The sequence below is a fragment of the Lynx rufus genome, unplaced genomic scaffold, assembly GCF_022079265.1.
Source record: "Lynx rufus isolate CCGP_SWC_20201006 ecotype Redwood Valley unplaced genomic scaffold, mLynRuf1.p SCAF_1, whole genome shotgun sequence".
NCBI classification, from domain to species: Eukaryota; Metazoa; Chordata; class Mammalia; order Carnivora; family Felidae; genus Lynx; species Lynx rufus.
This window is the reverse complement of record NW_025814823.1, coordinates 27369466-27397043: the sequence shown is the minus strand read 5'-3', so window position 1 is coordinate 27397043 and position 27578 is coordinate 27369466. Positions and strand designations below refer to the sequence as shown.

The 27578-nt window shown below is 45.7% G+C and overlaps 1 protein-coding gene across 2 annotated transcripts in view; it reads right to left on the bottom strand.

Moving 5' to 3' along the window:
• ENOX1 (ecto-NOX disulfide-thiol exchanger 1) overlaps positions 1-27578 on the bottom strand; it is a 206585-nt gene that overhangs the window by 45401 nt on the left and 133606 nt on the right. The window contains exons 10-11 of one of the 2 annotated variants that reach the window (XM_047078969.1): positions 18129-18236; positions 13824-13880 (exon numbers count right to left, since the gene is read on the bottom strand). In XM_047078969.1, coding sequence (XP_046934925.1) covers positions 13824-13880; positions 18129-18236 — 165 coding nt within the window. The remainder of the gene's footprint in view (positions 1-13823; positions 13881-18128; positions 18237-27578) is intronic. The other variant, XM_047079041.1, reaches the window with a different exon arrangement.

Here is a 27578-nt window from a genome sequence, read left to right as displayed (position 1 = left end):
GACTCTGGAGCTATTAGTCTGTGCTGCTGTCTGAGTCACCTCTCACGGAGTCACAACTTCTCCACTTTGTTCAAATCCCTCATCCTGCCCCAAGTCCTCTTCCTTACCGAGAGCTAGTCTTTAGTGATTTCCCCTCTTTGCCGTATGCGCTCTCCTCAGTGGGTCATGTGCTCCTTGGGGGCAGTGACTGGGCTGCGGTGGCATATGCTCCCCACGCAGTACTGTGCCTACACCCCTGCACTGGCCCGCACCTGGATGTGGATGGACCCGGCTAAGCTGTGAGTCCGCGGTCTTTTGCATACTCTCCGAAAGGATGTGACTTCTTACGAACTCCAGTCTGGCAGTTACGAATTAGGTAGTATTTTCTTTCGGGGGCTGAATGGCAGAGAAGTTCAACATCTGGACTAAATAAAGTCCCTGGAGGGGCGCCTGGGTGGCGCAGTCGGTTAAGCGTCCGACTTCAGCCAGGTCACAATCTCGCGGTCCGTGAGTTCGAACCCCGCGTCAGGCTCTGGGCTGATGGCTCAGAGCCTGGAGCCTGTTTCCGATTCTGTGTCTCCCTCTCTCTCTGCCCCTCCCCCGTTCATGCTCTGTCTCTCTCTGTCCCAAAAATAAATAAACATTGAAAAAAAAAATTAAAAAAAATAAAATAAAAAAAAATAAAGTCCCTGGCCACCTTAGTTCAGCATAGTTTGACTGGAGTTTCTTGGGCCTCTACCCCTCTTAACGTCCATCAGGTATTTTTTGAGCGTCTACCATACGGTAGGCTTTGTGCTAGACAAGAGCCACAGATGAATCATAGTAGTTCCTATGTGTCCAGGGGATGAGAGGCATAACAAATATATTAAAACAGTGTGACAGAAGCCATGACAAGGGTTGGCCTTGGGTGCCGTGGGAGCCCAGAGCAGCCCCTAACCTGGACTAGGGTGGAAAGCAGCTGGCAGTTACACAAAGTGTAGTCAGCATCATGTGGGAGTTTGTTGGAAATGCAGATCTGTGGGACCCAGCCCAGATTTACCCAATCCGAAACTCTGGGCTGGAGTCCAGCAATCTGGACTTTTAAGAAGCTCTCCATTAGATTCTACCGCTTGATAAAGTTTGAGAAATACTGCCTTCGAGAATGGAAGACTCACAGACACACGCCAATTAGGTAAGAAGGCATATGCCAAATGAACACGCATAAAATAAAGGTGAGGTGGGGTGGTCCCTGTATCACCTCCATTCTAACTTGCACAGTCTACAAGACTTCTGTACACGTCTTCAAGTGAACCAGAATGGAGCACGTTCACCTTCAAGGTCACTTGCCTATAATATCCACAAAGAAGTGTGTGTACCTTTCACCTCACCAGGCCAGGCAGATTCACAGAGCTGTCCCAGGCTGCTAGAAATTCTATGTCAATTACATCGTCAGTCGGTAAGTATTTTAAATGTTACAAACGTATTCACCTACGTGGGCTCATCACTGGGACAGGTTCTGTAAGGCACATACATATTACCTGCCATGAAGGCACATATGCCTACATTGAGGCGGTAGGCCTATCGTAACTGGGTTGTTCGGAATGTTTGGAATGCAGATAAATACTGTGGGAATATGGAGAAGATGGTAACTGATTTGGGCTGAGCCTGGGATAAGGCCCCAAGAAAGGGGAATTGAGCTGGGCTTGGAAACAGATGGAATTTGCAAGGCAGGTAAAAAGTAGCTCATCAGCATACACTGAACAGTCTGGAAACTGTCCAGACAAACAAAGGCACTCTGTAAACTCATGGGGAAGCTGACATAACAATAAAAATGACGGTGATGCTGAACATCACAGTCACAAATCTCCCCTACAAGGGCAATTTCAGGGCTGGGAAGCCCGAGGCTTATAGGATTTTCTTGAAAAAAAAAAAAAAATCAAATAGGAAGAAATGTGAAAGAAAAAAAAAAACAACACAACTATTGAGTGTTCCAAGGCTGGTGAGTCTTTTCAGGGGAATCTGCAGGGTTTCTGGAAAACTGTTTCCATATACCTGGCAAGGTGCTTCCCGTAAGTCTCCAGGTGACTGTGCAGGTTTACGAGCAGACTGCTGCCCGGGGTGGGGGTGACAGGCAAAGACCTCTGTGGTTCTGACACCGGCACAGCTCAGAACTACTCACTCATTTCTGCAGGAAAAGTCCCACAGTCTCTCTATAACGAACATAACCCACGAAGGCCCCTCCTTTGCGCACCAGCTCTCCTCCCAGTTCGACCTGGGCTCCTACCTGGGTGGGAGGGAGTTCACACTGAGGTTCGGCTTGCTGAAATTCTGAAATTTTGTCATACCCTAAGTTACACTGAAAGCCAAAAGTGTGAGGTTTGCAACCTGCATGGAGGTTTGGCAATGCTCAGTTACAGGTGGCCATAAACTGGACGTCTCAAGAGAGCCGCTGGGCTGGGTGTCCCTCGGGGGAGGCTGGGAAAGGGGAGGTGAGCCGCACTTGGTGGGCAGTGAACTCACAACCCAGTGGATTCCCATCCGTCAAGCCCTAGGGAGAGAGGGAGGGAATGGAGAGAGCGTTTTCACCAGAGCTGGGCAGAGTCTTGAGGCTGAAAGACAAGACCACCCTTCACTTGATTGTGGATAGTCTGGACGTATTTCTTTCCAAGTATAGTCTTCGTAGTTACCCCCAGGAAGCCCCCCGATATTTTATTGGCAGACTGACATTCGAGCTTGCCGCTTCAAATTCAAGAACCTTATATTTTGGATACAGTTTTCACGAAGCATGTAGATTCGCGCAGCCGCAAACACACCTTTGTGTAGCAAAGCTCACCACCGGAGCTGGCAGGGGTGTGGGGGACGGCGAGAGGCACCGCTCTCCCGCCTGCCAGGCGTGATTTCGAGGTGCTGGCGGGCAGCAGAAGGCGATGGAACAGGGAAACTTCCTGTCGTAGTCTTTCCCGCCCCTCTTCCCCTTTTTCTTCTTCCCAGCTCTCCACCTACTTTTCTTCTGTGTCATCTTCCTACACGCTTTCTCGAAGAAATGCCACAGTCCAGTGAGTTATGTGGCAACGTGATGGATGAGGTCTGGAGATGAGCAGTGTGTGTGGAACTACACAGCGCCCCCCCCCCCCCCCCGGCAGAGCGAGGGCCGGCTGAGCGGAGCAGCCCAGGGAAGAGCAGGTAGCAGATGGGGACCACCGCTGGCCCCCGCCCCGGCTGCTACGTTTCACCCTCTCCCCGTCCTGGTCTCCTGTGCGATCGGCACAAATTAGGGGTGCGGCAATCGTGGAAGACCTTTAATATTCTCACAACAACAGTCTGGGAAGCCCGGTGGCTCCGCGGTTAACATGGAACTCAGAAGGCACCTTTACCCACTGGTGAATCCCTGTTCCTTGCTGTTTTCAGATCACTAAAACAGGTGCTGTGTCAGCAGGAACCAAAGTTGTGTGAGTCCAGGAGGCTCCCGACACTCTCCCCTACTACCTTCGGGAGGCACTACAACAAGCTTCTGCTTCTGTCCGCCTTCATTCTCGGTGGCTTTTCCCATGAATGTTCCCAAACTTTCTTCCTACTCACTTCCGATCGGCGTATCAGGTAGTGCGAAGCTGTATCTCGTGGGAGGCAGGAGAACTGTGATTAAGCCCTCTGGGTTTATTTGACTTTAAAATGATGTTGCTTGTACTCAAGTCATGTCTGTATGCTTCTGCATGCATCTCTTATTGCTGGTTTGGGGCGTACATGTGTCTTCTGGGCCATATTAGGAATAAAAACTTCTTTCTCCTTTTGGGATTCGAACCCATTTTGTTAATTGATCCCTCTTCTTGATCTTACGTATTTCCTTCGGAGGGTGGACAAGCCTCATTTGGGTGCGGGCGGCTTGGTTCTGTGAGTCTGGATCTGGGGTCCACACAGAGGACAGGCTCTATATAAGTCCTTAGCCCACCGAGACGTCTGATCTCCCGTTCACAGCCCAGAACCCCACATAACGTGTCTCGGTATTGTTCTTCTAAATTGTTCATGAAGCACACAGTTTGCCTTTCTCTTTAGAATGCAAATACCCTGGCAGTTGTGTTCCCTCTCCTGTTGAAGAACTCAGTCTCCTCTCTCTATGGTAACGACCACACATTATTGTTGGCTGTGTATCTCATCACTTACCATGTAGGCTTTGAGCGCCAACATTTTTTTTTTTAATTTTTTTTTTCAACGTTTATTTATTTTTGGGACAGAGAGAGACAGAGCATGAACGGGGGAGGGGCAGAGAGAGAGGGAGACACAGAATCGGAAACAGGCTCCAGGCTCTGAGCCATCAGCCCAGAGCCTGACGCGGGGTTCGAACTCACGGACCGCGAGATTGTGACCTGGCTGAAGTTGGACGCTTAACCGACTGCGCCACCCAGGCGCCCCTTAGCGCCAACATTTTTAAAGGATCAGTGGATCTCGTGCCATCCCTAAATCCCAACCACATGGAAATCTTCCACATTTAAAAAGTCCTTAAACGGTAGATGGATTAACTAACACGTGGTTAAAGAATATTCATTGCATACTGTCTGTGACAGAAAAAAAAAAAAAATTGAAGTCCCACGGTAGGAATGGATTAAATAAACTAGAGCACATCTGTGGCATGAAGTAGTAGATGGCCATCAAAAGTCACATTAAGAAAATACTTAACGTGGGGGAAAGGCTAATGGCTTATATGGGGAAAGTGTAGGCTGTACGTGATATGCTACAAGTGTGCTAAAAATGTATGCATGTGCACATAGACAAAGACGGGGAAACATGAAGGAGTGGAAGTGTTTTTTTTCTTTCTTTACAGTTTTCTGCATTTTCTAAATTTTTCACAAGGACAAAATGATGCTTTTAAGATAGGAGCATTCATATACAGGCCTATGGGATCCATACATCACCAGTCTTCCATTTTGAGCAACTGCTTTTGCTTCTACGTCGGGTAGGATCATTCAGCCTTTAGGGGAAAGCACAGCAAAACCTTGGTGGGTGAGCATCATGTCTTCTGCAAGCATGCTTGTAATCCAGAGCACTCGTTTATCAAAGCGAATTTCAAGAACCATGGGCTCAGTTGTGATCTGGGGCGCTCGGCCACACGTACTATTCATACTGCGAGACATCGTTCGTTTATCAAGTTAAAATTTATGAGAAATGTTTGCTCGTCTTGCAGAACACTCGCAGAATAAGTTACTCGCAGGCCAAGGTTTTACGTACAACTGGTCTCCAAACTAGAAAACTGTTTTGTTTCAGATCTTTGTTTTAGCTATACCGGTCCCCCTGTCCATGTGAGGCCATTTTACATAGAGCTGAAACTTATGTCTCCTTTACCTATACTTCTCTAACCTGGCCTGGGCAAGGAAGGTGTTTCCATTTCTCTACACCCAACGCATGGCCAAGCAGCTACTACCAACTCCTGTCTTGACAAAAAGGACAGACCACGTAGTCCCCAGCTCCACCTGGGGAAACACATCATTGGTTGGCAGCGAGGAGCTTCTTAAGAAAACTTCTCACGTGTTTACTGGAAACAAGCACTGACCATGAAGCCAGCCTCTGCCTGTTTTTGATGTCTCATCCTTCCTGCGGGCTCTGCACGGGCTGGAAAGTGGGTGTGGTACAGAGCCTCTTCCAGGCCTCAGTCCCTTTCAAGGGTGCAGGGTTGGGATGTGTGTGGGTTTTATTATTATTATTATTATTATTATTCAATGTTTATTTATTTTTGAGACAGAGAGTGTGAGCTGGGAAGGGGAAGAGAAAGAGGGAGACAGAAGATCTGAAGCGGGCTCCAGGTCGACAGCAGAGAGCCCGGTGTGGGGCTCGAACTCACGGACTGTGAGATCATGACCTGAGCTGAGGTTGGACGCTCAACTGACTGAGCCACGCGGGTGCCCCAATGTGGGTTTTTTTTAGACGGAGTTATGGATTTTATGGCAACGGCAGGACACGTGGTTAATTCACAGCAGAAAAAATGGTAAGGCAGTTGTATGGGGGCAGGAGGGTGTGGAGAGGGAAGCAGAGGTAGAGGATGGGGAAGGAAGCATCAGCAAGAGAAAAGCAGTAATGCTACAGGAGCTATAATTTGAGGAAAAGGTGAGTTCTGGATGTCTGTATGTGAGGACAGTAATATATTACAGAAAGGAAATTTTAGTCACGACAAGTCCACCTTCTTGATTTCAAACATCTACGGAGCGAGGGTGACCTCAGTCACCCAGAGACGTGGGTCCGTCTCTCCCCGGAGGAAGACAAAGTGGCTATCTGTTTTCCAGGTGAGCTTTCTAGGGGCCCTCATGCTCCCTACGTACCTACATATCATATATCTCATTCCTGTCAGATTCTCCTCTCCATGGAGCCAGTCCTTACGGTAAAGGTCTCATCTCCAGAGAGTTGCTGGAAACACGCAAGTAAATTACCTCAAGCCCATTATGCCCACTGTGATACTAACTTGATGGCAGAGAATAAGCCCTGACGGAATGAAACACAGGCCAAGCAAGTTTTGACGAGCGCAGGGCACAATGACAGGGGCTGAGCTCACCTGGGCTAAACCACGTCTACACGCCTCACTGACGGGTCTCCAGAACCCAGTGCGGCACCTGGCACGTGGAAGGCCGGGGTAATAGCGACGCCTAACGCGTGCCGATGATGTCAACACCGTCAAGCAATGCTCACGATAACCCTAATGAGGCAGGTGTGATTATTACTTTCGTTTCCGGAGTGGAAAAAAAATGTAGGTGGAAGACACTCAAGGTCTCCTGGACAGGAAGGGGGGCTGCACCAAGATGGAAGCCAGGCCGCCTGGTGCCCGGATCTATTCCAAAGCCCTATACTCTGCTGCCTCCCCCACAATGATGACTTCATTAACTGAGTCAAAAGGGGACGGCAGGACAGACTGGGGACTCTGTACAGGCTGAGGGTGGCGGGAAATGGTGAGAAGAGAGATCTCCAGGGCTGCAGGAACTGTGATGTCCGTCCGCAGTCTCACACCCAGTCCCGCCAGGCGCCGGCTCGCCAGGTCAGGGGCTCCGGTTGCCCTCACAGAGCCTGTGGAATGGGGTGTGGGAAGAGTGAGTCCTTTCTGTCTTGTCTACTCCCCTTCCGGTTCCAGGTTGGGGACCCCCGAGAGCAGGTGGCAGGTTGAATGGGGGGGAAAGGACGGGACTGAGTTCATGTCTTTGCCTTTTAAGAATCTGAGCCTTTCCTGCAGGGCTTTTCTTTTTCTTTCCTGCCTTATCGAATACACCAGTATATATTCTTCTCTCTTGGGCTCGCCTGCCTCAAGGATGAAAGCCACGTCCCGAACCCGGGCAGAGGACGGACCCAGCACTTGTGGGGCTTCAGCCGTAGACGTCATTAAAATACACGGTTAACAATGGCTTTCTGCTGCGGTGTGCTCAACTTGAACAATGTTCTTCACCCAGCATCTCTTCTATACACTCCCAACGTCTTTACTCTGACAGATTTAAAGACAACTCTGAGGATTTACTTCCTTACAGAGGCAGCGCGCAAAACCGCAAAGTGTTTCTCTCTTTTGTGTTTTGTTTTATTGTCGGCTGGGAAGGGTGTTGTACTTCACAGCGGCAACCTCCAGCATCATGAATTAAGCCTCTTTACAGGTTGCAAATGATTTCTCCGACCCCAGTGTGTCAGCCTGGGTTGTGCAGCCAGAAGACGGGGGTGTCGCGGCTTTCGTATGGCAGAAACGAGGATGGGAGGAGTGGAAATTAATGGGAAACTTTTAGACAAAATTGTTTATACACTGCAGGCTTCAGCTGCCACTTTACTTGATTTCTCCTACTTATTCCTACATTTCTTTCTTTTTTTTTTATAATTGTAATTGCATTCTTTTTGTGAATGTTTGTTTCTTTTTGAGAGAGAGAGACAGAGAGAGCATGAGTGGGGGAGAGGCAGAGACAGAGACACATACAGAATCTGAAGCAGGCTCCAGGCTCCAAGCCGTCACCATAGAGCCCCACGCCGGGCTCGAACTCAGCAACCATGAGATAATGACCTGAGCTGAAGTTGGATGCCTCATTGACTAAGCCACCTAGGTGTCCCTATTCCTGCATTTCTCTCACCCTCTCCCTTCCCCTCCATTTTCTTCCATTTTCTCACCAAACATCCACACGTAAGGATCACAGGTGGGGATAGCTCTGGGAGGAAGGTCATCAAAAATGATGCAAGGGCAGATTTTTCTTTTTCTTTTAGATTTTGGTATCTGTTATGCATTAATTACCAGGGACCAGGCTAGGTATTCAGAAGTTCTAGGGATTAGGAGATAGCTCAGAGACAGAGATAAAAGGAAAATTTATGGTTTGCCTTTTAGGAAAGAAAACTGGGGCCTGGAATAACTGAAATCTCTAAATGAACCATAACAAAGGCTAGTTTTAAACTTGAGTACACTTAGAAGGTTGGACTGCCCAGCCGTCATTAACATATCCAGTTCCAAACACAAGGAAAGTCTATTTAAAATCAGTACTCTTGGAGAGCAAGGCCTTTGCCGGTGATCTCAGGTTCTGGCTCTAATGGGTTTAAATTGGACCTCAGAAAACTTTCCTCCTGAGCACAAGCTCGCAGGTCTTCAGATGGGGACCAGGGTAGGTCAGTTTGGGGACCTCGGGAATAGCAGACAAAGTGTTGGTCAGAGACTGTTGTTGGCTCAATAAAACATAAAAACAGTAGAAAGGGAAGACTAACAGGTCAAATCTAGGTGTGGTTAACATCCCATAAGCTGGACAACGCTCGGGACTAAGGCAAGAGGGTTAGTAAATTGCAAGACGAGACATATTTGTTATGAGTCCCTTCAGGACCACTAATGGCTACCATAAGTGTCCATCTGCCACACGACATTCTAAATGCTAAACAATTCTGCAAGTCTGAAACTCCCTGCCAGACTCCATGACATGCCTATTAATATACAGTATCCCCCAGAAACAAATATGAAAGAGGCAGAACGAGATTTATGGGCATGTTAATTACAGCATTATTTATAATAGTAAAAAAATGGGAAGTTAAATGCCGAACACATAGGTCTGTGGTTCAATTATTTCCTATCTGCATTACACAGCCATTAAGAATCATGTCTTTGAGGAACATTTGGTGACAAGAAAAATACTTATGATATAATGAGAAATCAAAAATGTACAAAACTGAAGACAATATGATAATATTTATTAATGGCTTTTTCCCTCTGGTCATATATATGCACATGACTGGAAAAAACTAAAATAAAATATTAATAGTGGTTATCTCTGAGTAATGAGATGTTATTTTTCTTCACCTCTGCATTTTTTTTCTATGATTTTCCAGTTTCATACAGACTACTTCTTTTATAATAAAATATATTGTTTTTAAAAAGCAACTGTCAACTCTCATAAGAATATCCAGCTAAGCCTGCACCAGTCCTGTATAATTATTATTATTATTATTATTATTTTTTTCAACGTTTATTTATTTTTGGGACAGAGAGAGACAGAGCATGAATGGGGGAGGGGCAAAGAGAGAGGGAGACACAGAATCGGAAGCAGGCTCCAGGCTCTGGGACATCATCAGCCCAGAGCCCGACGCGGGGCTCGAACTCACGGACCGCGAGATCGTGACCTGGCTGAAGTCGGACGCCTAACCGACTGCGCCACCCAGGCGCCCCCTGTATAATTATTAGTAATAAATAATATGTAAAATTCCTGCCCATGTGACTAATTATAGAGAAAAAAAATCTATATGTCTTAGTCAATAACCTCTGTGCCAGAGGCTTTAAACCTCATGATCTGCATTAAAATTCATCTTGTCATTGGCACAAGAACAGACACTCAGGTCAATGGAACAGAATAGAGAACTCAGAAATGGACCCACAAACATATGGCCAACTCATCTTTGACAAAGCAGGAAAGACTATCCAATGGAATAAAGACAGTCTCTTCAGCAAGTGGTGCTGGGAAAACTGGACAGCAACATGCAGAAGAATGAACCTGGACCACTTTCTTACATCATACACAAACTCAAAATGGTTGAAAGACCTAAATGTAAGACAGAAAGCCATCAAAATTTTCGAGGAGAAAGAAGGCAAAAACCTCTTTGATCTTGGCCGCAGCAACTTCTTACTCAACACGTCTCCGGAGGCAAGGAAAACAAAAGCAAAAATGAACTTACTGGGACCTCATCAAAATAAAAAGCTTCTGCACAGTGAAGGAAGCAATCAGGAAAACTAAAAGGCAACTGACAGAATGGGAGAAGATATCTGCAAACAACATATCAGATAAAGGGTTAGTATCCAAAATCTATAAAGAACTTATCAAACTCAACACCCCAAAAGCAAATAATCCAGTGAAGGGGCAAAAGACATGAATAGACACTTCTCCAAAGAAGACATCCAGATGGCCAAACGACACATGAAAAAATGCTCAACATCACTCATCATCAGGGAAATACAAAACCACAATGAGATACCACCTCACACCTGTCAGAATGGCTCACATTAACAACTCAGGCAACAACAGATGTTGGCGAGGATGCGGAGAAAGAGGATCTCTTTTGCATTGTTGGTGGGAATGCAAGCTGGTGCAGCCACTCTGGAAAACATTATGGAGGTTCCTCAAAAAACTAAAAATAGAACTACCCTATGACCCAGCAACTGCACTACTAGGCATTTATCCAAGGGATACAGGTGTGCTGTTTCGGAGGAACACATGCACCCCAATGTTGATAGCAGCACTATCAACAACAGCCAAAGTATGGAAAGAGCCCAAATGTCCATTGATGGATGAATGGATAAAGAAGATGTGGTGTATACACACACACACACACACACACACACACACACACACACACACACAATGGAGTATTACTTGGCAATCAAAAAGAATGAAATTTTGCCATTTGCAACTATGTGGATGGAACTGGAGGGTATTATGCTAAGTGAAATTAGTCAGAGAAAGACAAATATCATATAACTTCACTCACATGAGGACTTTAAGAGACAAAACAGAGGAACATAAGAGAAGGGAAACAAAAATAATATAAAAATAGGGAGGGGGACAAAACAGAAGAGACTCTTAAATACGGAGAACAAACAGAGGGTTACTGGAGGGGCTGTGGGAGGGGGGATGGGCAAAATGGGCTAAAGAATCTATTCCTGAAATCATTGTTGCACTGTATGCTAACTAATTTGGATGTAAATTGAAAAAATAATAATAAACAACAAAAACAACAATAAAATATTCATCCTGTCAAAATTCTGCCTTCTATACCAACTACTATTTATGTGGCTAGGTGAAGAGACGGAATTGATACGCTAAGCCAAGTGTTTGTGTACCCTGAGCACTCTTACGGATGAGGAAGGTGAAAGTCAAATCACTTGCCCTGGTCACACGGCTATTCAGGGATCAAAATGAACCCAAACCTTCTCAATCTAGTTTGAAAGCCTGATGCCTTCTACCACCACAAGGCCGATGGAAACTTTAGAGGAGACAGAGACTTCATTTCAGACATTTAAAACGACCTTCACCCGATACTGTGCAAGCGCTTCTAATGTGTGGCCAAAATAACTTTTTTTTTTTTTTTCATTCACATAACCCAGCGAAGGTAGTAGGGAACTGCCCAAAGGAGACAACATGACAGACAGAAAAGAGCAAGACCCGTGGATTATCCACCTGCTGGGAAAGCCCTAAAAGAATAGGCAGTGATTATAGAAACTAGCCCAACCTTTGGCCCAGTGAGAAAGGGGGCATGGAGGGGGGCACTGGCAAGTGCTGCTGGGCTCTATCATTCCACAAACCTCTCACCCACCCTTGGTCACAGTGTTGCCCCTCCCTCCTACTTGGCCTCAACCCTGTCTCTCAACAGCCATTGCTTCTGTAGACTTTTCTATTGTGGGCTTTTTCAGCCCACACCCTGGATTCTAGAGAGGTCTCTTTCAAAGCTAAAAACTTTCTTCTAGAAAGGATAAAAGACTTCAAAGATGACCTTCCACTTTTTTCATTGAATAATGAATGCCTTTTGACATTTCTCAAAACGAGAGGGACTAGATATTGTGTGAGGCCTGTCTTCACACGCATCGTCAATTTAATTCGACCAACAGATGAGCTTATAATCATAACAGCCTCCTGCTAAGAACCTCACAATTACAAAGTGCCTCCTCCACATCCATGATCTCATTTGCTTCTCACCATAAGCCTTACAAGGAGGAAAGACAGGTAATATCATCCCCATTTTGTAGACTAGGAAATCGAGGCATCCTGCCACTTTGCCTTGTTGGATTTGACGGCGGCTTTCCTCAGGAGACACAGAGGGACTGACTCTGAGGGAGAAGCATGTGAAGGTTCTGGTCGAGAATGCGGCAGCAATGTGTCCCAGGAGGACAGGACCCTGGAAAAAAGGCTCCACGGTAAGGCGGGGGTTTATGAAATACTGGAGTGGGAAGAGAAACTATTTAGGTGGCAATGTTGCCTGTGGAGAGCTCTGTGTGCATGGCTTCCTCCTCTGCTTTCTCAATCCTCTCCGTTCTCCAAAGCTAACCCAAATCCTACCGATCTGGGAAGCTGTTCTCGGTTGTCCACCACCGCGAGACCATCGTAGTGACGTCTCACATGCCTCAGCCCGTTACGACTTCATGACACATGTTTGAGGTAGGCATCGCCATCCATTTTACAAATAGGAAAATGAAACTCAGAAGTGCTGACCTGCCCCCAGTTGACACAGTTAATAGGCAGCAAAGTCCAGATTTCAAACTACACCGCATCACAGCTGCCTCCCCTTGTGACACACTTTTCACATCCTGTCTATCGCCCGCGTGTTCCCTCATCCCCAACTCGGTTACAAGTTCTCAGAGGGCAGACAGCAAGCCTTCTCTTTTCTCTGTAACCACCCCCACCCCCCCAGCACGTAGTAGAGCTCTACGTACGCAGTAGACTCTCCATAAACGTCATACGTTAAATATCCGTTTTGCAGGAACAGTAGTTATTAAAGAGGGATTTTTTTGGTACTTTGGATGTCAGGCGTTCCACGGTATATAATTAAAACAAGAGTGAACATGAAGTGTATAATTTCTCCCAGCTCTAGCTTAATCAGGCATTCATTACCATGTCTGATTCTGCGTTATGTGTAAAGAACTGCTTAGTAAGCATTTTCTGTGATGACGATAATCAAATACGTACAGATATCAGACAGATTTTTAAAAAGACAAAAGCACAACCATCATACATAGGGAGAGACAATGATCTACATGGCATAATATTCCACCTGAGACTACAGAACTTCCAAGGCAGAGAGAACACCGGACTGATCTTGGGCAACTGGATACACAAGGAACCCTAAGAGAAAAAGTCTGTGCTAACTGGGATCTTGCACCATTACTCTTGTATCAAGAAGATGGATGCACCATGCTCCTGTTCTGGGTCAGAAACAAGAGAGGCGTCGCTTTCAAGGGCTTTTCTGAGAGACGGGGTCTGCTCTGAAACCTTTCTGGCATAGCAATCATTTCATTACCATCTTCAGTGACCAGCAAACTCAATAAATACACATGCAATATACAACTTATTACCCACTGTTTGGTCTCATTCCATTTGCCCTCCCAACACGTCATTAGTGTATAGCTTTGAAAATACAAAGGACTCAAAGAAATTCACGGAGACAAGAATTTTTATGGTAGAGATTAGCTCAAGTACCTCTAAAACTGACATTTGATAACTTAAGCTAACAAGAGCAGTGCCTGTCTACCACACTTTACTGCCAAACCATTCAGAGTAATCTTAATAAACCACCGAGGGGCAGGACTTCTGATCTCCTTTGTGTCATAAATAAAGTGCCACATACCTGTGGGCATTCAACCAACATCAAGCAACAAGAGCAAATACTGGGTCAGTGGTACCTACATTTGTGTCCTCATGGCTGTGGCCGTTGGTCTCGACCAATTCCTTGGTACCTTTTAACTGCAAATTTCAAGAAGAAACAAAACAAAACAAAACCCCACATGAGTAAGCAAGCATGTCTGTTAAATATACATCATCCTGTTAACTCTGATTTATCTGGGGTTGCACTTTATAAAACTTCCAAGGAAAGAGAACCAAAAAAAACCAGACGGAGCATATAATTCTAATGAGTCTTATTGAAACAAGCTTGAGACCAATATTTTAGAAAACTTGATGGCTGGCAAAAAATAAATGGGTCTTGGTCATTATTTTTTAAATAATAAGATCAGAAAGCAGTTCCATAGGCATAAAATGTATAAAATTGGTTCTTAAGAATAACAAATGATTTCATTTCCTAGTTGTATTGCTATTAATTTAAACCCTGCAGTGTTTGCAAGTTGCCACCAGCTGATGTTAGACTAATGATTACTCGTGAATGATGTATTTTCCATTGTTTTAACATGCCACAGTGCTATTGTACATGTCCTCCTTGAGAACATATTTGAATGACTGGCATTGTTTCTGGAGGCCTAAACAAAAAGATGATTTTCTTCTTCTTCTTTTTTTTTTTTTTTTTGCAAAGGAAGAATCGGGAAGACATCTCCTTGGTCACTGAGGCATTAGAAGAAAAGCTATTTTTCAAATGAGATTTTTAACAGTGAACACCTGAAAACACTACTCCCTCTACTCTCTCTCAGAAGGCTTAGCAATAATCAGTTATCTGGAGATTTCTGGAAACCTTTAATTGGCGTTTTATCAAAGCAGACATTGGGAGCCGAGAGCAAGGGCAAGGGGGGGAGGGGGCGGGCCTTACGGCCCTTGCCAGCACTGCTTCCTGGCTTTTTAATGCTTAGGAAGCAGCCCCTGCTGGATCATTGTTTTTTTTTAAGCCTAAAATAAAATGGTGGGAAATAAATGCTGAAAGTCTGAAAGAAAATAAATGCACGTACACCCGTGACGTGTCAGATCTGACACGCTGGTTCTTTCTGGCTATTTGTACATATTAAAATGAAAGCTTGTGTGTGTGTGTGTGTTTGTGTGTTTAGGCAATGTCAAACCGTCGGCAAGAAAGCCACACGCTGTCCGTGTCAAGAGAGGGGCTTTGCGAAAGGAAGGGGAACATGTAGAAACTGAGCCTGGGGCAGCCGACGATGGACCAGAGGCTCTTGGGCTCGTTTCCATGTGGCTCCCACTTGGGACAATTCCGCCCGCTGGTCTTCGGGGCTACATCACGGGTGTTTCCGCACACAGCAATCGCGACATGTTACGGACGTGAGAAGAAAAGGGTGCCAGCGCGATAGCCGGGCCATCCGTTACCAGAGGGCACAGGGGGACTGAACAAGACCCTCCGTGTTTTCCCGTCCGAAGGTTTTCTCGTTGCAGGTGTTCCTTATCGTCTTTCTCTTGGCTCACCGTAGGTCCCGTGGTTCGTGCTTCCGTCGGGTCGAGCAGGCCTAGCTCTGAAAGCTTTGTTATTTTGCAGCAGAAGGCAAGGACCCGCTCCACCTTTCCGTGTTTACCAGCACAGACGTGCCCACGGCTCTCCTCCCTTTTACATGAACTCTGTCGTGCCACTCCACGCCCTCTTGTCTTGCCACACCCCCGGCTGGCTCCCCCCGGTGCTCCCTGTCCCCTGGTTCTGTTCCCTCCCCTGCTCTCATCTGCCAGAACCGCCACAGGCCAGCGCTCCCTCCTGCAGCGGCGGGCTAGCCACTGCCGTGCCCTCCCCGGCCTCTCCCTGTCCTCCTCTCCTCGAGCTACTCGCTTCCTCCAGGTGGAGCAGAGGAGTGTCTCGTCTGAGGGTACCTGGGCTTGTGAACAAGCGCCAGACGCTGCCACCGTGGCACAGGAGGCGAGGGGCGGGAGCCAGGGGGCCCGGGAGGGGCCCGGAGGAGCCGCATCCTAGCAAACAAGGAGGGCCGGGGACCTTCTGGGGAGCCTAGGGAGTAACCTGCCTTCCCTGACTGGGGATGGTAAGGGCCTTCCCTCACAACCTAGTCTTGCTTTTTAGGATTCCCATCACGTGGCATCACTTTAAATAGCAGAATACCAAGTCTTCAGAAAAAGGTGTATCTTTTCCTCTCTCGTGTGTGTGTGTGTGTGTGTGTGTGTGTGTGTGTGTGTGTGTGTGAGAGACAGCATCTAAGCCCGCGCAGCCATACTGTCCAGGAGCGATGCTATTTGTGTAGGCCTTATGTATGCAGGCACTGAAGAAGTGTTTACACACGTAGTTACTCTACATAAGTCCAAAGGAAGCCTTATCGGGCAATGTTCTTGGAAGTACACAGGTGCCTTTGCAAGTGTATGTCTGTCTGCGGCGTGGGGGTGGCTGCAAGGAGATGGAAGGAACACGGCCAATGCGTGCTCCCAACCGCAAGGATGACAGGGGCTCCGGGCTAGAGGATGTCACAAAATAGACTGCCGGTGGCTACGGCAGCCAAATGCACGTGGCTGCAGTGTGTCCCCGGCCTGCTCACACACGTGTCCTTCTGATGCCTTTGTTTGAAAAGAGCGGTTTAAATTAGTACAGCAGACTGAAACACGATTCCTTCCCGGTCCGATTTTCTAGCTCTTTAATGATTTTAGTTGTTCTGAATCTTCTTCATGTTCCCTGTTTAAGTAATAGGATGGAAGTGTGATGCTTCACCACCGCCTGTGCGTGCACTTTTTGCCCTCTAAAAGTGCATGCCGCAACAAGAACGTACCAGTGCTTTCTGCGAAACTCAGAATCTGTTTTTTTATGACTGGGGTTTAGACTTCAAGTCCAAAACACGCATACCTTAGAGGTGTTGTGGGTTTGGCTCCAGAAAATTGCAATAAAGTGAGTCAACTGACTTTTTTTTTTTTTTGCCTTTCCAGTGAATAAAAAGTTACGTTTTCACTATCGTCTATTAAGTGGGCAATAGCATTATGTCGAAAGAGACCATGTACGTAAAGGATCTGAGTCATGTGGAGAAAGGACAAATCCATCCCTCCCCATCCCAGCAAATCGAGGAGAGAGGGGGTCAGAACAAAACGACAAGGCTCAGAGCTATGTCTGATCAGGAGCAAAAATGGACCAAAACAGCGTCACAATGCTGATAGTCTCTTTGTAATGTAGAGGAGGAAAGCCCGGTGACTCGGGGTCTCCTGGGTGGCAGGTCGCTGCGAATTTTGTCAGTAGTTTTCAGCTCAGTCTAATTTCTCCAAAATCACACAGTAGATTCAGCCTCAGTCTGCATTATTTTATCTGTACTAATCACATAATCATTAGTTTTATATTCTCCTTCAAAGCTATAAAAGCTTATGAAGTATCCAACATCTTCACTTCCTACTCACAAATCCCTTATACTTTTAGGGGAAACTAACCAAAACTACATTTTCCTGCCCCCAAACCATGAAAAACGAAAAATCACTTGTAAAGTGACTGAGTCACAGCTGACTATTCTCCCGACGTCACTTTTTTTAGATACACCACTTCTGAAGTTATTTATATTATACAAATAACCTTCTCATAAGCCACTGTGGGTGCGAAATGTAAAACAAGCTAAATTTGATCCCCCCAAAGGGTTGGGGTTACGCTACGTGATTTTCTCCCTCCCGGTTACCATTCATTACATTGCTGGCAGCAAGGAAGTCCAGAAAGAGGCAAGCATTTCAAGAGCTCTCCCGTGTAGGTGCTGGGCTTAGATTTCACTCAGATTTCACTCTGCAGCTGAGCAATCCATCTTACCCTGCTGTAAGACAATACTTTCAAATCCACTTATCAATGTCAGGCCACACTTCAGTATCAAAGAAAGCCAGGATGAAACGATCAGATTTACAAACTTCATATAAAAGGTTGGTTGCTCACTGTGGTTAGATAAGTGCCCTGATGCACAAACGGGGAAGGCTCTTTTTTTAATGTCCCCGTGACTCAGTCGTTCTCAATTCAGATGTCTGCGTGAAAGCCATGGGTTATGCTAAACACATTTCCCTCACTCTAATCCTTAAGAGGAAACTACCCGCTTGCTTGGGGATCTGTCTGTACCTCCGGTGGTTTAAAACTTTATCAAAATTCATTTGTCTTTTGGAATGAACTTTGACACACCGCTGGCAGGCTCAGGTGATCTCCGCAGGTGCAAGAGCGAAAGCGGGTTTTAGATTCTACAGAGCGAAGCTGCCAGGGGGTTTGAGAGGGTGCAGGCTGACTGTCCCACAGACTGACTTTGGGAAAGTCTGCACAGGTGTCTGATACAAGCGACGTGCACGTCAGCGAATGCACGAAGCAGAGATGTTGCGTTCACTTACTTGTTCCTGGAGGACTTTAAGTAATGCTTGCGTGTGCGACTGCTCTTCCTTTGCTTGTTCCAATTCCGACTTCTTGTTGTTTAACTCCTCCTGGATGGTCAGCAGTTGCTGTGAAAGTAAGAATAGTTAAGATAAATAGAGTGATGGCCAGGAGATGGCAAGATATTAAAAATATCCATTCAAAACCTGAGAAGATTTTTTTTTTTTATGTCTTAAAGGCTTAATCCAGACTTCAGCTAACTTTTTCTTTTTTAAAGTTTATTTATTTATTTTAAGAGAGAGAGAGAGAGAGAGAGCAAGCGAGCATGGGAGGGGCAGAGAGAGAGGGAGAGAGAGAGAATTCTAAGCAGGCTCTGCACTGTCAGAACGGAGCCGGACTTGGGGCTTGAACTCACCAACCGTGAGATCGTGACCTGAGCCCAAACCAAGAGTTAGAGCTTAACTGGCTGAGCCACCCAGGCGGCACGCCCCCACCACTTAGTGTAATGAGTATTGCAGGTTTTGACACATTATTAGGCCATTCGTGATACTGCTATGCAACGAAACGAATCTGTTCGAGCTATTTGCAAAGGCATCATCATCATCATAATCCTTCGAACAAACGCGCATTTGTCAACATGTAGAGAACGGTGTTAGTAGACAACATGTTTTGATAGACGAAGAAATGAAATAATCAAAAAAAAAAAAAAAACCTGGATCTAATCCGTCAACTTATCCACTGTTTCTTCATTTTCCATAGGACAGGAAAACCGGCCTTACAGTGGCTCCGTGAAGCCACCTCACCCAGTGGCTGGGACCACAAAAGATCCTTTTACTTTCTCTGTTATGACGGTGATGTTTTATTAGATCAGCAGGACTGAAGTCCAAACTGCAATCAATATATCAGCCGAGAAAACTGCTGATATAAGCTGTCAAAACACTAAGCTATGGCCTACGCTGCTATTTTTAAGCAGGGCCACTGAAGGGATTTCTGTAAGCCTTGCCTTGAGCCTTCCTCACCCTATCAACTGTAACTCATGTTGAGGCTTACCTTGTCTGCCAAAAGCACGGGACGGCCCGGCACTAATTCTTTGGAACAGGGCTGTATGTGACTATATACGTGGGCTGCAAAATACATTCAAGAGCTTCCAAACAGGCCGTAGCAATGGCTGTGTCTGCTCAAAGCTTCTTAACAACAAAGGACTAGTCGGGAAAGACAGAGGAGCATTTTTTCTGCTACCGAACATAACAAATGCCGCACTAATGATCTGAAACGTTAGTGCATTCCTGCCACGAAGGTGGCTGTCTCCAACATCAAGGCTGCTTCTCTGGGGCCTTGACAAGCCGGCTGTGCGGCTGCCGGCCAGCTCTTAACTATCAAGGCCTGAATAAACACTGGCGCTGGATTTCTGATGCTTAAACCCACCAACTGGAAGGATTAAATTAAGTCTTTAAAACCTAGTTTTGGGGTGTGTTGGGGAGTAGGAAGCACTCAGAAAAGCACACTCTGCTTTCCCTTGGGCTGGCTTGCCCTGTTCCCTCCTTTGGCACTGGATGTAAATTCAGGAACCGACTTTCGTGCCCCCTAGCGTAAGCGGCGATATCCTTGCAATACTCTAAAAACCCTATTTCACCACCAGCCCGTATCATAACGACACGTGAGGTGGTACACACGTCCCACACCGGCTCCCTTAACACCTTGTGTGATTTAATTGTGCATCAGTTGATTGAAACACAGAAACCGGGGAGCCCGTATTGTCCTCTGGCACCGTGACAAGTACCTAAAATGACTGCTTCCAAACATTGGGGGGTGACTCTGTTCCTTCATTGTCATTCATGACTGGCCCCAGAACAGCTCTCGGGGGATCTGGTGTTCTGACTTTCGATGACACCCGGTGAATTTTTACATATTAGACAAGTTTCAGATCCGATCCTTAAACCTCCTTTAAAAATGAGCCAAAGGAAGGACAGGAAATCGTCTTCAAGAGTAGGTAGCTTAGGTTTGTTCCCTGCCACACTTGGGGTAGCAACGCTCAGAAACAACTCATGTCCAGCGGAAGGGTGTTGGCTGCATTAGTGATGGTGCATCTGTTCAAGGGAAACTATGCAGCCGTTGAAAACGAAGTTGCACAAAGGTCTTTGGACAACACAGAAGAAGCTGCCAATACACTCTTCTCCCCACGAAGACTTCAGGTTACAAAAAGGTTTCAATATGGAGCCTACTTAAGATTCTCTCTCTCTCTTCATCTACCCTGCCCTTGCTTGCATGTGCTCTTTCTCGAAGAAATAATAATAATAAAAATAAATAAAAATAAAAAATGTTAATTATATAGGTATAGCCGACCTACAATGGTATATTAGTTTTAGGTATACAACATAGTGATCTGACAAATGTGTGCATTGCTCAGAGCTGACCTCAATAAGTGTGGTCACCATCTGTCACCACACAAAATTATTACGCTATTATTGACTCTATTCCCCAGGCTGTACTTTTCCCCTCTGTGGAATCACACTTTTAAAAATAAAATGTTTTCTCTCTCATCCCCACTTCCTCTTTATATGTAGGCAACCACTTTCAATGCTTTCCATCTTTGTTTGAATGTGTTTTTCTAAAATACATATTGTTGTTTTTTGAGCATGCATTTTTATGGGATGTTGTCGTATCTCTTGTTATTTACGTTTTTACTAGGGATTATTTTTTAAAGATCCATTCCTGTTAATATGTGTGTATCTCATCTGTTGCTCCTGATGGCTGTACAACAATCTCTGAGGTACATTCACCCGGTTATACGTAATCCACTCTCCCAGGAAAGCCACTCAGATTATCTCTAGCTCTCCTCACTCTATACAAGGTTGCAGTGGAACATGCGAGTGCATGGTAGCTTACGGACCTGCGGCAGAACTCCCTAGGCATTCCGCAGGGGAAATGCCGCTTCCTAGGGTGTACCCAAGATGCCAATTTGCCCAAGCTGCTGTGCCGAAGGTCTGTACCAGTCCACCCACCCACCAGTGGGGTACGAGAGTCCCCGTGCCCCACGGCCACACTAACGCTTAGCATTACCCACCTGGTTTTCTACTATTTGTCAGATAGTTCTAATTGTTGTCTAATCATATAAAGATTCGTCACTGGAAATATGTTTGGGTACTTCTCTAAACCCATTGTGATTTTTAAACCTCTCATCAGATGCTTGCTGGCTGCTGAGGCTTCCATTTATACTTCAAGGGCAGTGGTTCTTAATATGGGGAACTTTTCAAAATAGGACTGATTCTTGGGCCCTCAAGAAGACCAATTAACTCAGAATATCTAGGCAATGATACGTAAAAAAAAAAAAAAAAAAAAAGAAAAGCCTTAACAGAGAATTCTAATGTGTAACTGGGATAAAAGCCACTGTTTCTTTTAATGCTCATTTAAACCTCATTCTACTACACTGTGACTTCCATCTAGAGTACTCCACTCAAACTATCGTCACTGAATCACCGACGCTTTTCTACTGGCCGACTAGCATGCCGGGTTCTTTTCTCCTGCTCGGTACCTTCCCCAGGTGCTCTGTTCACACCAATGGCCTCAACTCCACATCTTATGTGCTTATGCCTTACAAGGGTGACTCTACAGTCTGTGCCTCATTCCTAAAACCCTGAAGTCCACCCCTCCCCTTTTATCACCTTGGGAACCTCCCTGCCCGGTCCTCTGCCTTTTCTCCCTCCCAGCCTCACTGTCATAGTTAAGGCAGCCCCTCTCCTCTCCTCTGGATCTGCTTGTCCCCCTTGTCATTCACCCTGTACTCCTCACAGAACTGACCTCCTAAAAAATGAAAGTGCTCCCATGCTGAAAAAATATGGTTGGCTCAGCATTTTTTCAGAGAACTAGAACAATAATACTAAAATTTGTATGGGACCACAAAAGACCTCAAAAAGCCATAGCTATCCTGATAAATAAGAATAAAGCTGGAGGTATCACAATTCCAGATTTCAGGATATACTACAAAGCCACAGTCATCAAAACAGAATGGTACTGGCACACACACACACACACACACAAACAGACACACAGATCAATGGAACGGAACAGAGAGCCCAGAAATAACCATATGGTCATATATATGGCCAATTAATCTACAACAAAGGAGGCAAGAATATGCAATGGGAAAAGACAGTCTCTTCAATAAATGGTGTTGGGAAAACCGGACAGCTACATGCAAAAGAATGAAACTGGACCACTTTCTTACACCACACACAAAAATAAACCCAAAATGAATTAGAGACCTAAATGTGAGACCTGACACCATAAAACTCCTAGAAGGAAAGGTAGGCAGTAATTTCTCTGTCATCAGCCATAGCAATATTTGTGTCTCCTAAGGCAAGAGAAACAAAAGCAAAAATAAACTATTGGGACTCCATCAAAATAAAAAACTTTTGCACAGTGAAGGAGATCATTAACAAAACAAAAAAGCAACCTACTGAATGGGAGAAGATATTTGCAAATAACATATTTGACAAAGGGTTAACATCCGATATATATAAAGAACTTCTACAACTCAACACCAAAAAATGCTGTATGCCTGAAATTAATGTAACATTGCGTGTCAACTGTACTTCAATAATAATAATTAAAAAATACTTTTGGTTCCCCAAACTCTCCTGGAGAAAATCCAAAGCCCTGATCTCATCCTTCCCTGGATGTGTGAGGTCCTTTCATGTCTCTGTGACAAGATCATTACCCGGAGTTCTGCTTGGCAGGCTCCTACTCATTTTTAGGCCAACATCGAAAAGAATGTTTTTCAATGAGTACCACCCATAGGATGACTTTATGCACTAGAAAACAGCCCCATCCAATAGGAAGACAAGACTCCTCACTAGGGCACATAGTTTGGTGGTGATGTGGGGGCTCGACTTAATTTCCACTTGCCCATCTGGCCTGGTGCCTTTACCCAGGGCAGAAGCTGCAGGACCATATGCAGTATCCTTGGGTTCTTCTGCAGTAAAGACCTCCTTCAATCACCCGAGCAAAGTTAATTGTCCGAACTGCTACACTCCCAAAGAATTGCATATGAAAGATTACCTTTCATAGGTATCTCAATGAGACTATACCCACCAATGGCAGGGTCAGTCGTCAGGTCGTCCCTGACACATAGTGTAGGTGCTGAATGAATGAATGAGTACAGAGATGAATGAATGCTTCCTCTGATTTCCCCACTGCTATGGGATTAAACCACGATCTAGTAAAACAAAACAAAACCAAAAACTACACACACATAGACAAAAACCAAAACAACCACAATAACAAAAACTACCTGAGAATCTATCACCGTGTGATTTATTGTTCTAGACATATGGAGACATATGGATATATGGAACTTTCAGAGGAAAAGAGCAGCTCGGTTTAAGACATTTTAAGACATTTTGATTCATTACTTTGGCCGTTCCAGATAGCCTTCTTAATCTAATGGGGACTATTTCTTTTTTTTTTTTATTTTTTTATTTTTTTTTTCAACGTTTATTTATTTTTGGGACAGAGAGAGACAGAGCATGAACAGGGGAGGGGCAGAGAGAGAGGGAGACACAGAATCGGAAACAGGCTCCAGGCTCTGAGCCATCAGCCCAGAGCCCGACGCGGGGCTCGAACTCACGGACCGCGAGATCGTGACCTGGCTGAAGTCGGACGCTTAACCGACTGCGCCACCCAGGCGCCCCTAATGGGGACTATTTCTTAAAAGGCTAAGGGAATCTACTCAATGAATGTATAATTTTATAACTTCTTCCCCATGTTCCACCTGAAACAGAACAAAACCACCACCGGAGGACAAATACAATCAACATCCCGAGGCTGTTTTCTGCCTTCTTCAAGATGAATGCTTTCTTTTGTTTACAAAGCATACACTCATGAGCCTAATATTTATGTATTCAAAGCAGTGGTGAGATGGTCCACAACTAGATAATTTAAGTCAGCCTTCCTGGTTCTTTTTCACTTGAAATTTATGAGACCGTATCATATCCTTTCTAGTTAGGATGTTCAAGTACTAACGTGCCTCAATTACAGAAGTTCACAGGCAGCTAGAACTTAATCAGAAGAGTCTCTCGGTTGGACTGGCTGAGCTACAGCATAGTTTTAATTCAACATTGGACAGTATGACATTAAGCAGATGCACTATTCCAACTTTTGGTGGTTACAATGGAGGGTGTTCCAATTAGACAATTATCCATATGCCAATCAAGTGCAAATACTCTGGCAGACAATAACAGGTAAATACAGGCCGCACCTGACACATCTTGGTATTTCCAGGCCACTGATTTAATAGGATAATTTGTAATGCTCTTTGGGGATGTAGACTTCAGTGCGTAATGGGTCTTTCTCTCTGACAAATTCAAAGAGCATTACAAATGTTACTTGGAGCCCCAGAATAAGTGAGGTCACATCTCCATTTTTACAGATGGGCGAGTCGTAGGCACACAAAGGTTAAGCCATGTATCCAGGGCCACACTGTCTGGGAGAGACCTACCACTCGCACATCTCAATTTTCCTGCTTTAAACCGTGGTTCCTACCCTGGCAACCACACGGCACTGTCAGTTTAAAATGGAAATCAGGACATGCCAAACTTAAAATCCTCCTAGCAACGACTTCTACCTAGGCATTCGCCATTTCCACTTAAAAGCAAGCCCGGTGGCAGACACGCTTTTGTGTGCGCTTCTGTGAACTCTACAGTGGATTGAACTCTGCGTTAAAAACCGTAGCCCCTTCTTTGTCTCCTTTCCTTGAATTTTATAATTGTGCTACCAAGGTAAAGTTTTGATATGGCTAACAGATTACAGAAGGTTAGATTCGTGCATAAAAGTCTGGAGATATTTGAACCCACAGAGGGTCATCGATTTAAATTTAAATGTGGTTTTGTTCTTTTGACTCAGTTTTAATAAATGTTGTTCCAGCTCCATAACTTTGCTCTACATTAGATGCCCTACTCAGTGGGATGTGCTTTTGAAGCCAGTCAAACACCGCCTAAGGAAATGAAGTCCAGGGACTTCCAAAGGCCATGGTAGATGCGACTGTGTCTGGACCGACCAATCCGGGCAGCCGGTTTCGTATCTAGGCTACGCCTGAGGGTATCCAGCATCGCCCTGTGAGTGCCCCTTGCCTCCAACCTGATTTCCCTGTATATTTTGGTCTGCGATCTGAACCTCACCTACGGCCAGCTCTGCCAGACCCCTGGCACCTTGTCCTGCCATAAGGTGCCGGGATACATGCACTAATCCTTTCTTCCTTGGTGAGTTCCTGCTACCCAAACACAGCTTACTGTTCTCCTCCCCCCCGTACTCTCCACACCCTCCAACTTCTCTTTTTTTTCAAAGGAGATAGAAATTTACTGACTGCGCCGCATGGGAGCAGCGGGCTGGACGGCAGCGGAGAGGCTGCCTGCCACCCTCCGCCCTCTCAATCCTGTTTTGGTTCTCACGCATTGCAGAACCACATCGGAATGTCAGCCTTAGGTCCTGCTGATGAAGTCACCTGGGCCTGCTTTGCATCCATCTCTGTGAATCCCGGGCCAATCCCCGGTTGTTAGGGAAAGTCTGAGAGGGGGAAAATCAAGTGCATATTACCATAATGCAAAAAGCAAGGCTGTGCCTAAAGGCAAACACATCTAACAGTGTTCTTGACAGAGGAGAGAAAGCTGGCTCAGGGGAAGGACAGTCATTTACCACCTGGTAGCAACAACTTTCACTTCTCTCCTTGGGAAGAAAAAAAAAAAAAAGATGGAATTGAACTAGCCTGAATTTTCTTGTCACACAAGGTGGTAAGACTCCTCAAGATCTATTCTAGTTTAAAATGTCATCCGCCTCCACCTGGGGATGAAACTGGTCTTCAATTTACGGCAAGGGACGAGGGTAACCAAGCCTGTGGCCTGTTTTATCAATCGCGGTGCCTTCCGCTCTGCCTCCAGCACGGTGACCCCTGGGGGAGAAACATCTCCGGGAGAGAGAGCTCCACCGTTCAGATGACTGATAACAGGAACACTGGATCATAGAAATGAAATTGTGCTCCGAGCCTAATATCCTATTACACCAGGCTATACATATTTAATTCCTTGGGTCTTTCCTCATAAATCAATTCCTTCAGGCCCTTAATCTCGTCAATATCTTTTCTGATATTGAATTTTAAATGCCATTCTCATTGCTAGGCAGAAAGGCAATCTCTTGCTCGTGATGGGATCAGGCGTCATTTACGGCCCAGAGACGCCTGGAGTGCTGCCCTATTCCCTGACCTGGCTGTCAAGATCCTAATGTCAGCCAGAGAGCCAAACAGCCCAAACAGGCCCGACTGGGCTTGCCCTCTCTCATAGGTCAAGACCATGTACCCCAGGTTCCTGACCATCAGTACGCTGGAAGCCTGAGCCGTTCCTGGGAGGCTGGTGAGAAAGCAAGTGTTTTCAAGGGTTTGGGTCCTCCAGGGGATGCCTGAGACCCTGAGGCATGAGGCGCCCTGCCGCCCCACCCAGGCCAGGATGCTCTGGCAAGGGGGCCTTTCTCGGAACCTGCGAATAAGGGTCTGATGGAAGGACACACAGTGTGCACACATCTGAGCAAGATCTCGCAGGGCGTGGGCACAGGCCGTGGATTCTCTAGACCAGGGGAAGTGCACAACCGCAGAGAGCAGGGGTGTTTCCGGGTTCCCAGGGGCTGGCCCATGATGCTGGGATTTCCCTTGCTGTAGAGAAAGAGAAAAGTCCACAGATCCGTGAGAAATTTGCAAAATTTCCAAAGGGAAGCAGGAGTGATAAATATTAAGGCTTCAAGAGTGACCAAGAGGTGGGGAAACACAGGGAAACACAGACATGTGGATTTGGGGGCCTAAGTCTGCCGGGGGCGGGGGGCTATCGAGGGCCGAGCCCCGGGAGCCGTGTATCTCAGTGCAGGAAATAAACAGGTGCAACTGTACAAAATGTAACAATAAAAAACGACCTAAAGGTCCATCCATTTATTATCACTGTGGCCCAGCAATTCTACATAGAAATCAATGATAAAATACTCCCTTCTGACAAAAACTCCTTTGTTGTCCTAAAATTGCTACAGTTATTGTTAGGATTTAGTATGTATGAAATCTTCAAATGAGCACATTTTCACTACTCAGCCTTTAACAAACATACTCTGTGCCGAGTCTAAATTGGAAAATGTCCAGTTTCTGCTCCCACTCCCAACCCTCCCTGCCCTCCCCCCACCTCACAGCGGGGTCTCTGCGGCACACACTGGCTTTAGAATCTATTGAGCCTGTTCTGGACACAGTGTCTCCAATCCCATTAGGGGTACAGGCATCCCTACATTGATACAGTAGATCTGAAATCAACAAAGGTAGCACAGGCTATTACAAAGACTAACAGGTAGGACCTGAGTTACTTCAGTTCATTGTACCGGACCCAGGAAAGAATTTTTATGTTTAAAATTTAAACTGTAAAACACGGTGAGAACCATGAGTGGTATTTATT